General features: G+C 48.2%; 2 protein-coding genes across 4 annotated transcripts; one reads left to right on the plus strand and one right to left on the minus strand.

Annotated features, from left to right (window-relative positions):
• Positions 1-925: 925 nt before the first annotated feature.
• On the minus strand, positions 926-3,474 carry LOC123172577 (uncharacterized). 3 transcript variants are annotated; one of them, XM_044589529.1, is made up of 3 exons: positions 3,223-3,474; positions 2,010-2,137; positions 926-1,882 (listed from the first exon to the last, which is right to left on the minus strand). In XM_044589529.1, the coding sequence occupies exon 3, from the start codon at positions 1,839-1,841 to the stop codon at positions 1,137-1,139; it is 705 nt and encodes a 234-aa protein (XP_044445464.1). In that variant the 5' UTR covers positions 1,842-1,882; positions 2,010-2,137; positions 3,223-3,474; the 3' UTR covers positions 926-1,136. The 3 variants fall into 3 exon arrangements, with proteins under 3 accessions (XP_044445464.1, XP_044445463.1, XP_044445462.1); XM_044589528.1 differs by having other exon boundaries at positions 926-1,877; positions 3,223-3,472; XM_044589527.1 differs by having other exon boundaries at positions 926-2,137; positions 3,223-3,473.
• A 1,881-nt stretch (positions 3,475-5,355) lies between these two features.
• On the plus strand, positions 5,356-8,394 carry LOC123172578 (uncharacterized). Its single transcript, XM_044589531.1, has 4 exons — positions 5,356-5,684; positions 6,335-6,596; positions 6,944-7,011; positions 7,490-8,394. Exons 1-4 carry the CDS (start codon positions 5,382-5,384, stop codon positions 7,832-7,834), a joined length of 978 nt encoding a protein of 325 aa, XP_044445466.1. The 5' UTR covers positions 5,356-5,381; the 3' UTR covers positions 7,835-8,394.
• The last annotated feature ends 2,789 nt before the right edge of the window (positions 8,395-11,183 follow it).

Below are 11,183 nucleotides of genomic sequence, written 5' to 3' on the forward strand. Positions count from 1 at the left end.
TGTATTTTATATTTGGCCCCCCAATCGATGTTGTCTAGCTCGGCCACTATGCTCAAGGATGGTTAGTGCATCAACAAGGAGAGCTCTTTGGAGTTGTTGCTCTTTGAAGATGACCAGTGTTGGTTGAGACGTGGCTTTGTTAGTCGGTTTAGGATAGGCTCTTATGTCGTTGTGGTTGTTTTGTGTGCGTTCGAGTTGGAGTGGATTTGCTTGTCACCGGGTTATGGTGGGAGCTTGTCGGTCTTTCTTGTAATTTACCCTCGTCTTTCTGTAAAGCTAAGACATGCAATTTGCATGCCCTCAAAAGAAAAAACCATTGTAGTGCACAATGTACTACTCCCTCCGATCATAAATAAGCGTGGTGGTTTTAGTTCAGATTCGGAGGGTGTACAAAGCAAAACATAATTTGCACTTACACATTAACAGCACATAACTTGCACTTACACATTAACAGCACAAGCGTACAACAGAACCAAAACAAAAGAAAACAAACAAAATTTGGAACATTGAGCAGACAAGGAGATCACTTCTCCAAATCAACACAAAATTCAGCAATGGCAAACACATGGATGGCCTACTTCTAATGCTCAATAAGAATCAGATAGGCATGCAACTGCAGCTCGTCTTACACACGCGCGACACAACTTACTTTTCATGCATGCATGCTCATGACAGCAATGGTGGTGCCTAGTTTGGGGAGACCCCATCCAATCCAATCCACAATGGGCTAATCCACGGAGAAGGTGGGCAAAAAGAGATCAACTGGTACTCACAAAATTCAAATCTGACATTGCAAAAAGAACAACAACAATAATGCCACCACACTGAGGTGCCGACCAGCCAAACCCAGAACAACTTGTGACCGACCAGCACTAGCCACAACCAAATCTCATCTCCATCTGGTGCAAACACATACACATCAACCTCAGGTAAAAGCAAAAACATATATTAATAATTCATCACAAAAACACACTTTCTGTAACTGACGCCAAATACACACCGCTTCTTCTTCGACTCGACAGTAAGACGGCTCTCCTATATATCCCTATATCCACTTTCGGTTTCTCGACGCAAAGCTAAGTATCACAGCAAATGAAAAGATCGACCTTTGGTGTAAAAAAGAAAGTAACTATGATCTAGAATTGTCTCCTGTAGATGTTCAGGCTGTTGCTGGTGCCGCCGCCCAGCATGATGTTGATGGAGGAAGCACCCTCCGTTCCATGGGCAGGGAATGGATCCTCCGAACCGTATCCGAATGGAGAGGCGGCCTGGGTTGCTGCTACGAGGCCGTGGCAGTAAGTGTCTTGGTCTGTCTGACAGGGTGTCCCTTCGCAGTATAGCCCCTCAAAATCGCCCATTCGCTCCCACGATGAGAACGAGAACGGCCCGGACATGCCACAGTCGGTCAGCCTCCACTGGGGCATGTGGGGACGAGAGGCCCGTGCCAGCGGTGACCGGCTTCCATATGGATAGGCGTCTCCTCCTGCTCCTTGCGCGCCTGGAGCCGGCTCGTGATCCACAAAATCACCCCGATGGCCGCGGCCTCTATGGCCGTTCCACATTAGCTGGCGGGGTTCATCGCAATCTTCGCCTATGAGGACATGAAGGGCGACAGCCTCGGCTATCGCAGCCCCTTCGTCATCCAGCCTCCTCTGCTCCTCCTGTTTCTGCTGCCGCTTCTTTTCCAGCTCTGAAATGATCGCTGCGGAGTTTGCGAGTGCTTTCTCCAGCCGGCGCCTCTTCTTCTCAGCCTGCTTCTGCCGGTCTGACTCGTCTTTCGCATGCTTCTTCTTTCCTTTCTTCGACACTTGGCCTGCTTGGTTGCCTCCAGCTCTGTCCATCACGACTGCGCTCCCTTTTCACTGTATCTGATCTTCCTGTACTAATCCAATTAAGAAAAATTACAATCTAAGAGTGTGTGTCTGTACTCCTCGCTGAAAAGAGCATATCCTAAGGCAACAGCAACGTCTTCAAGTTGAAGAACCACTTAAGTTGTCACAACAGAATACCTAAATCCACTCAGACCTCAATCGTCTATGGTTAATCTCGTCACGAACTTCCTGCCACCTTTTGACCCATTTTCACAGTACCAGAATTTATATGAATTCACAGCCAACCAACTCATAAGGATCTTCTCCTGTATCGAGAAAAGAAGAAAGTTCAGGTTAGAAACGAAGATTCAATGCACGCCAGACATATTCCCTTCTCGGTAATCATAGGAATATATAAGTAAATCAAGTGAACTTATAGTAAAAACATGGATGATGATCCATTTTGCAGAAAATAACTCAGAAAGATCAAAGCATCGTATAGTTCAATAGCAGACATAACATAACTATACAGAGTATTTTGCAGTCCGGTTTCATCCAATTAAAAAGTGGCACGGAGTAACAAAGATAATCTGATCCACTAGTAAACGGCCAAACTTAGCGGCAAAGTGAACAGCACTGAATAAAGTGGCCTCTCTGTGCAGCGAACAGCAAAATTCAGCATTTGCTACAACACACGTTATAAGTGCAAACTAGTCCAAAGTGGAAAACTGGGGATGCAAGTGTGCTTGGCCCACAAAGCACTCCTATTAGTGCGCTAAAAATGGCCGCAAAAACCAAACACTAATGTGTAGTATGAGGATGCAGGACATGCAGCGAGCCACTTGCATCCCTATGGAAAACTCCTGAAAACGGCTCATGGCTACCGTGGTAAATGCTGGATTCTCCCTACGAGGTTAAACATTGCTGGTTTGTGAATCTAGCGGCACCGATTAGATCAGAACGAAAGCTCCATGGATTAGCACACAGATTTGTCGTGCAAACCGCATCATAAGCTTTCCATGCTGTCTAATTGCATACATCAATACAAGAACGTACGTATCATCATCATTCCTTAACAACAGCAGATCGACCCAGCACCTCTAGATTGACGGTTAGAAGCCTTAGTTGATCTGGCAATTGGCACCCGTGGGGTCTAAACCATACTGATCTGGGGCTGGAAAAGCAATCTAATCGCCACGCGATACGGCATCCAAGTTGATCATCAGATCGGCCAGACAGGGGAGCAGATCAGCGGCGAAGACCGCGCCTTTCCACGGTCCACGGGAGAATCTGGCGTGGAAAACGGAAATCTCGAACGAAGACGGCAAGATTCCGATGAAATTCCCCGCTAATCCAGTGAAACTACCCATCGATCTGTACGAATTAGGCCCGTACGGACCGGAGAGATTACCTTGGTAGAGCCGGCGACGGCGCGGGGGGCGGTTGACCGGCCGCCGACTCGCCTCGCCTCGCGGGCAACCACCGGCGGCGGGGATCGGAGGTGCGCGGGGCGGGCGGTTCCGACGAGGTGCCGACCGGATCGGCGGAATTGGAGGAGGATTTGGCGGTGCGGAGGAGCTGCGGAGACCGGGGGCTGGGCGGATTGGGGAATTTTGGGGCCGAGGTGGGGGCACGTGCTGGGCGCGTGAGGGTGGTTGCACTGCCCAACACTCCAAGTATCTTCCAACCCCAACCCAACCTAGCAAAAGTCTGGTTTTCTTTTCTTTTTTTAATTCAAAAAATGCACAATTCCTTTTCATTCTTGTTTGGTGGGCAAACATGTCGTGTTGTGTTTTATTTTCTCCCAACGAAGATATTTTACTTTTCTCAAGCTACTCGTTGCAGGTTTATTTTAACTTTCGATTTTTTGAGGGGCTACTTTCGATTATGAGGTACATGCATTCAGGTGCATAGCCCATGGGCGCATGACACGGCATTGTGTAGACGTGTTCTAGACAGAGGTTCAGGAGAGTAGGGTTATATTCATGATTTTTTTACCCTTTACTGAATGTAGTTTTATGGGTGTAAATCTGAACTTCAAGATTTCAGTCAGTCATGAAGGGGACGCAAAAATTCCCGGTGTTTGTCTGTAAACCAAATCTATACGAGTTACAGAGTTCTTCAACTAAAGTTTAATCTTGGTGCAACAACTTCTCATTTGATGCCAAGTTTTCTAGAAGGGCATGCCAATAATTTGGTCACCTATCTTTTTCTGTAAAATTTGACCAAATATCCAAGATTATTCGCCCTTTAAGTATCCAAGAAAAGTATGACTTGTATAATTATATGTGACCAAAAATTAGTTTAGTAATGTTGCAAACCTAGTAAACTAATTTTTGAAAAAGAAAAGGTTTCTTTTGGATTATTCTCCACTACCATACATTTTTGTCATGTGCAGGTCAAGTGTAAACCCTTTATGTTTTGAAAATTCTATATTTCATTCGACTGATTAATCACTCGGATTGTCAACCGACTCGTAGCTTCGCACATGCCGAATGGGACCCACACCCCCCCCCCTTGTCCAACCTTATCTTCACACTAGAAGTATCTCGTTTTCTCCTTCTCCCGCCATGTGCGTCCTCCATCCCATCTATCCTCTTCTCTCTCTCTCTCTTCTCTCTCTCTCTCTCTCTCTCGTCGAAAACAATCGACGCACCACATGATTGCGGCCTCCGTCAAAATCACCCCTCTCCCAACTCCACAAAGCACGCAGGCCCACATTCCAAATACATAGTTCTGCTGCAAAATTATGTGGCACAGAGAAAGACGAGGGCAGTGCTTCAAGCCCGACCACGGTTGTCATGAGCGTTGCTTCCTCAAGCACCCTGCCCCGCTCCATCATTTGTTGATGCCGTCTATGCTGGGATGCAAAGGGCTTCAAGCTAGATGGGCCGCAACACTATAGAGAGGCACCGATGCTGCGATGTAGCACTCGTCGACGGCTGTAGGTTGGATGGGAGCGACGCGGTAGGGTCACCAGTGCTACAATGTAGCGCTCGTCGATGGTTGCAAGCCAGATGGGATCGCGACGCCGCAGGGTCACTAGTGATGCGATGCATCCAGTCTACGGTTTATCGGTGCTGCCATGCACCACTCGCCAGCACCAGCGATGTTGTGGGCGGGCGACGATATTGCATGGCTCGCAGGCCGGAGCCGCGCCCCTGTCGGTGGTGGGTTGTTGCCGCAAGGTCTGCTCCTACGAAGCAACAAGAGTATGGCGCCCTGGCGCGAGCGAATAACCAGCACTCCGCCGAACAACCAAACAGGGCGATGCTGCATCGTGGGCAGGTTATGCTGTCATGGTACATCCTGTGACATTGTGTTCGCTGACTCGCGAGGGGAATGATGGTGCCAGGCGGATCAGGCGGCTACCGCCCCGACTGATTTCCCAGCTGTTGCCTTAGCACCGCCCTGAGCTCTATAAAAGAGTAAAAAAGGAAAAGAAAAACCTCCATTCTGTTCAGTCTTAATGAAAAGAAAAAGATAAAAAAGGCCACACCACCACTTTAAACTTGTTGCAGTTACTACAGAGGTGGTTAACTGCAGATAAATTTGTAGGTGCGAAATTAAATGGCGAACAAAACAGAATGCGCAGAGACCCGCACGGCGCCGGAGGCGGAGCCGGCCAGTCACCGACGGGCGGACCCCGCCACCGGCATGACGTTGCAGCTGCAGCGATCCGCGGTCGTCTCCGGCAAGGAGCCGGAGCCGGAGCCGGAGATGGGGCAGGGGCAGGAGGTGGTGGCGCACGTCTACGACGTCGCCTGCAGCGGCCCCGACGGCGCCGGGGGCGGCGGCGCCACCGTCCTCCAGATCAACCGCATCTTCAAGGACGGCATCGGCCTCGGCGGCATCTTCCACACCGCCATCCAGGTCTCCCGTCCCGTCTCCATTCCGTTCCCCTCCCCTCCCCGCCGCCGCCGCCGCCCCATCTCCCCTCTTCGTTTCTTTCTCCTCCGCGCTGTCTCCGGCGCCAAGGAGATTGGATCTCAGGCGAATCCATTCCGCCCGCCTTCTAGACAAGGAAAACGACCCCGGTTATTTTCGGCGCTGAACTGTATTAGGCTTTGTCCGTCAGAAAAAAAAACTGTAAAATTTTTGCGCAACTTGGGTGAGTTCTTGGTATGGAATTGGGAATACGTGGATATCTGTGGCCGTGACAGATTTACTTGATGCGTGTTTTTATAATTGGATTGCTCAATGGGAACTTTGAGGTTTTGTTATGTTCAGTCAGAATGTGGTGTTATTGGTGGAACTAGTGTCTGTCAGTCTGATAAGGATTATGCAAACGACAATTTACCTAACATTTTTGGAAAGAATATGCATTGATCTACTTGCTGCTACTTTTATGAAACCTTATGATTCTGATTCAGAGCACCATACATGGCAGGATACGGTATGAGCTATAAATGTGCAACCCAGTCTTGGTTAATACCTTGCTGCGTGCTCGTTCTCGATTACCTGAAGCTCTTAGATAACTCGTACGCCTAGCTATTGATCGATTTGCTGCGTGTCGCTAACAGGTCTATGGAAACGAGGAATGGTCATTCGGCTACTGCGAGAACGGCAGCGGGGTTTTCAGCTGCCCCCCGGCCAAGAACCCCATGTACACATTCCGCGAGTCCTTTGTGCTGGGGAAGACGAGCTGCTCGCCACGCACGGTAAATCAGATAGCGCGGGAGCTCAGCCGGGAGTGGCCTGGAGCCTCATACGAGCTCCTCTCAAGGAACTGCAACCACTTCTGCAACGAGTTTTGCGACAAGCTCGGCGTGCCAAAACTTCCAGGTTCTTTTCTATTGTTCGATGATTTATTTATTCTCAGATACATTGCACACTTGTTCCGGTTTGATGATGGTTGCCGAAAGCAAAAGATCCTTTTAGGAAAACTCTGTAGCCAAAGATAACCTGTCGAAGCTAGAATCCTAATGCTGTATTGTCTTCAACTTATGTATTAATCCGGGTGATTACCTTACTATACCCATGTTTACGATGAAGAATGAAAAAAAGGGCAACCTGGTGCATGTAGCTCCCGCTTGCGCAGGGTCCATGTTTACGATGAAGAATGGTTTAAAAAAAATTCTAGTCAATTGCTTCTGATTTTGCAACAAAATTCTAACTATGTACATGTTCAGGTTGGGTCAATCGCTTTGCTAATGCCGGAGACGCAGCTCTGGAGGCTGCTGAAACTACAGCGGAAAAGGTGTGCATACCTTCTGGGATTTTCTGCTAGTTTTATGTCCTGTCTAGGATTTTCTGGCTACTTGCACTATCACTAGAATTTGTCATGTTTGCCCTCGTAAGTCTCCCATGTCCCATATATTACTAGAATTTTTCAGAACCTCGTAGCTGGGCAACTTGACAGCAAGAATCGTATGACCCTGTTAATCAAGCTTTAAATAAATCACTGAATATGGCCATTTTAAATCAGAAACACTGTGGAACACGGAACAAAGAATAAATATTCATGCTATGTGTCGGAAAGAAGAATTTCTTTTTGAAATTGTTGTTCTCCGTCACTCTGGTTCAGAAAGGTACTTCTGAAGAAAGCTTCAGACCTAGGAACAATAGCAATAGCCTTATCTGCTGTGCCGGCTTGGATACAATCTGAGTGTTGTCACGTTATGTATTGAGACGCCGCATACATTGATTAGATGCTGACCTTTTAATCTTTCAAACAGCTCAAACAGGCGAAAAAGGAGATTTTTACTGCATGCAAAGCTGCATCCACATATTTGACTGGTTCGCCTTCGAGTACACCATCAGATGCGGATGATACAGCTGGCTCAACAGGCAATACTCTTTTCGAGGGGACATGGATCAGAAGCATTATTGGCATCAGTATGAAGCCATCGAAGAGCCTTATGAACGATGCATCGTCAAGTTCAGATGATGAAACATCTGATGATGCGAGCAAATCAGATCGTAAACAGCCTGGTAGTGATCAAAACAAGGACGAAAAGGATGCAAGACAAGAAGATCAAAGCACGAAAAGCGAGAGCGAACCACCCAATCATCATTCATGAAGCCCACACCACGATGTGCAGAAAGAGAAGCAACTTTCTCGAACCGATAAAAATGGTTACAAAGGGGAGCGGTTTAGACAAATCCTAACATGTACAGAGTCAGTCACATTCACTTGTGGTCAAGAACTGGAAGATGCGACGTAGTAGTCCTGGGGAGGAGCGCCGAAGCGATGGAGTGCATCACGATGTGTGCGATCCTCAGCTTTATCTGCCCACGACGCGGCAGCGGCCGAACCCCGCTCCGCCTTTCACCCTTGTAGACTCTGATGAGATCGCTGGCACAAACTTTCTCGCCCATGGTGCTGAAGGAGAATGACTTTCTGTGAGCTTCCTTGGTTGCTTGCTTGCACTTATGCTTGATGTCTGCTCCCTGCGTGGTGGTCTATTTATAAGGCTTCAGGGAGTTCTGTCCGGTTCCAAGACATGCCAGCTAGATTGTTGCTCCTTTGTCATCGACTGTATTTGGATGATGTTCATTTTTTAAATGCAACTCTGTATGTAGACTCTAGTGTCTGTCTGTTGGTATGGGAAGCTTCTGTTGATGTGTTTTGTTCCATTCATGATTTGGGGCTGTTTGTCCCTGTGTTATCTGCAAATCTTTGACTCTTGAAACACTATGCACCTGCCAGGCCAAATGATTTGCCAATTTTGGACACCTGTGGTGTCTAGTACATGTGTCATGCATATGTGCAGAGCAGAGAATGGTTGCCAACCTGTGATGTCCCCAGATCCAGAGTATTGAAGAAGCATATGTGATTATGGTTGTTGATTGTGTGATTGTGCTTGTTAATTGGGGGCTGTCAGAAGGTTCCTGTCTCATGCTTGCTGCTAATCATTTGCAATTTCCTGTCTGATGAAGTGGGTGCTGCAGTCTGGTGGTTGGCTCAGCACCTGTGCTGTACTACTGTAGCCATGGAAGGCGATTTTTTTGGTCAACCTTTTGTTGAAAAAGTAAGGCATGGCTGTCTCCTGTGATTGGTCATAAGACCTCTGCATTTTTGTTGAGCTGTCAGTGCGCCCTGGTTGGGGGGATTGGCGTGGATGCTTTCGTCGTGATGACGCACCTACCGTTGAGTGTTGTGCGGTCGCTCGCGCGGGGATGAGCTGGGGGGCTGGCAGCTCGTCTCGAAGGGGCGTCGTTCGGCGCCTCCTCCGGATTTTCATCGCCCTACCTTCAATGCACGGCTGCCTCCTCTGACATGGCTGAGAGATAGATGTTTCCGGTGTTTGTGTCGGGGTCATCAAGCACATTCTTGCAGGGATCCAAGAATTGCCTCCGTTTCGGCCACATTGCTCGCTTTTGTCGTGTGAAGCAACCCGTCGACGAGGCTATGCCGCAACCATGTGTTGCTCCACCGCCTGCATCCGTCATCCAAGCTGATGTGCCATTACAACCCGTCCTTGAGCAGCAGGCTGAGCTACTTTGCGTTGAGCTTCGCGAATGTCTTGTGCGTGTTGAGAGTGTCTTGGCAAGGACGAAGGTTGCTCTTGGTAAACTTCAGGTTGTGCCGATTGGGTCTCTACTTCCCGAGCTTCAGGTTGGTTCTGCAGATGGAGAGGAAGTCGACCTCTATGGAGGGTTCTCTCCTCGTGCTAGGCCCTGCTATATGGTGTCGACTGACGTTGGGGGTGAAGTGATTGTTGAGGTTGCGGCTCCAATTCTACAGATTATGCCTGAGTTGACCGTGCTATGTGAGGAGTCCACTCCACCTCTTTCGGCGGCGATTCCGAAGGAGATAGGCTTGCTAGGGGCTTTGGCGGTGCCCACGACACCCTCACCACCGCCCTTGGAGTCTAGCCAGACTGACTTTGTGGTGTGTGCAGGTTTGGATGCCTCGGTCACTCGCTCGCCTGTGACCGTTGGGCATGTGGTGCCCCCAGGTGGAGATGTTGTTGGGACAAACACGTTGGCACCTTGTTCCGATGCTCTCTTTGCAAAAGAGCTTTGCAGCTTGCTCTCTAAGTTGGAGGCGGCTAGCCCTGGGTCTGGTAAAGCGTTTGCATGCATCCTGACCGAAAAGTTTAACAAAAACAAGATCAAAAAGGTGGAGAAGTCTCTCAAAAGCAAAAACAAGAAGAGTGATGCCTTAGGAAAGGCGTCTGCGGCTGCTTAATGGTTGCTCCTTGGTCTTATGGGCCGTCCTCATGGTTTAGCTTATCATCGTGGTTTTTGGGGGGTCATTTGTCTACATCCGAGGTGTTCTCTTTGGGGATTCCTTTGCGATGTAGATGCGTGTGGGCTTGGGTCTGTTGTTTGTTTGAAATGTCTGTAGGGTCGACAGTGCGATCTTGAGGTTTTAGCCTTTGGGAGTAGTCCGCATGTGATTTGTTTGTATTGGTTTTCGCCCGGTTTTCCATTAATTAACTGAACAACTCTCTTCTCTTAATTAATCGATGAGGCAAATCTTTTGCCTCCGTTTCAAAAAAAAACATTTATGCTAATCATTTGCATCCCATGAACCAGGAAAGGTGAGTGTGAGTGATGAAACAAGACATCATGATAAAGGCTGGGACAGAGTAGCTCAATTATATTGTATCCAGCTTCTTGCTGTACCAAGTGATGAGGCTATTGGATCTCTAAGTCAGAACTGTAGCAGTAAGAAGCGTGTTGTCGACTGACTGCCTTGGTAACTTCAGAAGTCAAATGTACAAAGTGAAAATTCAAAATTGTCAAGGAGTGCAGCGGTCCGTTATCCTTCCACCGTTGGAAGCGGGCACTTGTCGCTGCTCTGTGAAGCCAGCCTCACGCTGTGCCTACCACATTATAGAACGTGAGGCCCAGCTTTCGCATAGGCCCCAGCCGGTCCACTATGCAACTTGAAACGGGCGGGCCAGCAGTAGCACTCCCAGACCAGGCCCGCAACGCTACAACGGCGTCAACATCACCTTAGTGCCCCCACTCGAGTTACAAGCTACTCGGCAAGTAAAAAGAGTGGAGACGGGTATTTAAGCTGGTCGAGTGCCTCCTCGGTTGAAGAGGTGGGAGTAAAGAAGGATGAGTGATGTGCTTCCTGCTGCGTCTGGGAGATATTTTTAGCGTGGGCTTTTGCAGCTTGGGCATTTGTGGTTTTGGGCTGATGAACGTGGCCATGTGGACAAGGTTTGGGCAGCCCATTCGTGGATTTCAGTGCTAATTAGCATAGTGAACTTGATTCCCAGAAATGGAAACAGTATAAAGTGCAGCATGGTTAAAGCTGGGACTAAGAAATATTTTAATTGTCTAAGAATCCCAAACGCATATCCCAAATGCATATCAATTGGAAAAACAGTATACAATCTCTATATCATGCATGCTTAAGTTATTAGATTATTAAAGGCATTCCCAATTCTAACATGTACAGAGTCACTG

Source organism: Triticum aestivum, unplaced genomic scaffold, assembly GCF_018294505.1.
Source record: "Triticum aestivum cultivar Chinese Spring unplaced genomic scaffold, IWGSC CS RefSeq v2.1 scaffold100160, whole genome shotgun sequence".
NCBI classification, from domain to species: Eukaryota; Viridiplantae; Streptophyta; class Magnoliopsida; order Poales; family Poaceae; genus Triticum; species Triticum aestivum.